The sequence below is a fragment of the Eurypyga helias genome, unplaced genomic scaffold (genome assembly GCF_000690775.1).
Source record: "Eurypyga helias isolate BGI_N326 unplaced genomic scaffold, ASM69077v1 scaffold24034, whole genome shotgun sequence".
Taxonomy (NCBI): domain Eukaryota; kingdom Metazoa; phylum Chordata; class Aves; order Eurypygiformes; family Eurypygidae; genus Eurypyga; species Eurypyga helias.
In genome coordinates, this window is record NW_010247246.1 from 4,281 (window position 1) to 5,150 (window position 870).

Below are 870 nucleotides of genomic sequence, written 5' to 3' on the forward strand. Positions count from 1 at the left end.
GCCCAGTGATGAGGGGAACCACTGGTGTACCCGCTCCCCAGGTCTGTGCCGCCGGGCTGGCGGCTGCTGAGGCCATCGGGTCTGTCCGGAGACTGGTTTGATTCTCCAGGTGCTGTGACCAAGGGGCCTCCTGGGTCTGTGGGATTATTTATAAGGAACTTGTGTGGGGTCGGATGCTTTCCGGGTGCTGTGGCTCTGCAGAGCAGCGGATTTGAGTCCTGCTTCTTCCACAGGAGACGACCGGGGGTTATCTGCGTTCTCCGATTCGGTAACAAGTTTCTCTCTCTCTTCCACAGAAGCGTCGCCCGTCAAGAACAGGCCAAAACCAGAACCGGTGGCAGCGTCTTAACTCCCGCTGCTGGGGATTCCCCCCCCACAACTTTCACCCAGGACAGTTTGCCGCCCCAGCCGCGTGCTGGGAGCGCGCAGTGCCTCGGCAGCATCCCAGCTGTGCTGGGCGGATCGTGGAGCAGGATTCCCCGTGCAGGGTGGGGAACCTGGGCTGATTATCGCTCTTGTATCAAGATTATTTTCTAGTGCTTTCTTTTTTTTGTAACTTAAATTCTGAACTCACTCAGCTGCACCGTCTGGGGATTAAACAGCAACTCTCAAACTTCCCAAGCCAAGTGCTGTCTTCAGGTTCGATTTCGGGGGTAAATCCACCTTTGCTGTGACCGGACCCTCAGGAAAAGCCCCCCTCGAGGCGATCGTGTGTTTGGAACGGCCGATGCGGGCATCGGGCTGGGCGAGAGCGAGCCCCTGCCCCCGGGACCCCTCCGTGCTGCCGGCTACGCTGCCCCCGCTCCCTTCGCTTCCCCCTTCCTGGTCGTGGAAGGGCTGGGGGGGTCTCTTGGCCCCGTGCGAATCGGC

General features: G+C 60.0%; 1 protein-coding gene across 1 annotated transcript in view; it reads left to right on the top strand.

The window, feature by feature from the left end:
• The window catches only part of CHMP6 (charged multivesicular body protein 6), a gene marked incomplete at its 5' end in the record, with an annotated part of 4,899 nt that extends 4,273 nt beyond the window's left edge, over positions 1 to 626 (top strand). The window contains one exon of the mRNA XM_010150684.1: positions 297 to 626. Coding sequence (XP_010148986.1) covers positions 297 to 349 — 53 coding nt within the window. The remainder of the gene's footprint in view (positions 1 to 296) is intronic.
• Positions 627 to 870: the final 244 nt, after the last annotated feature.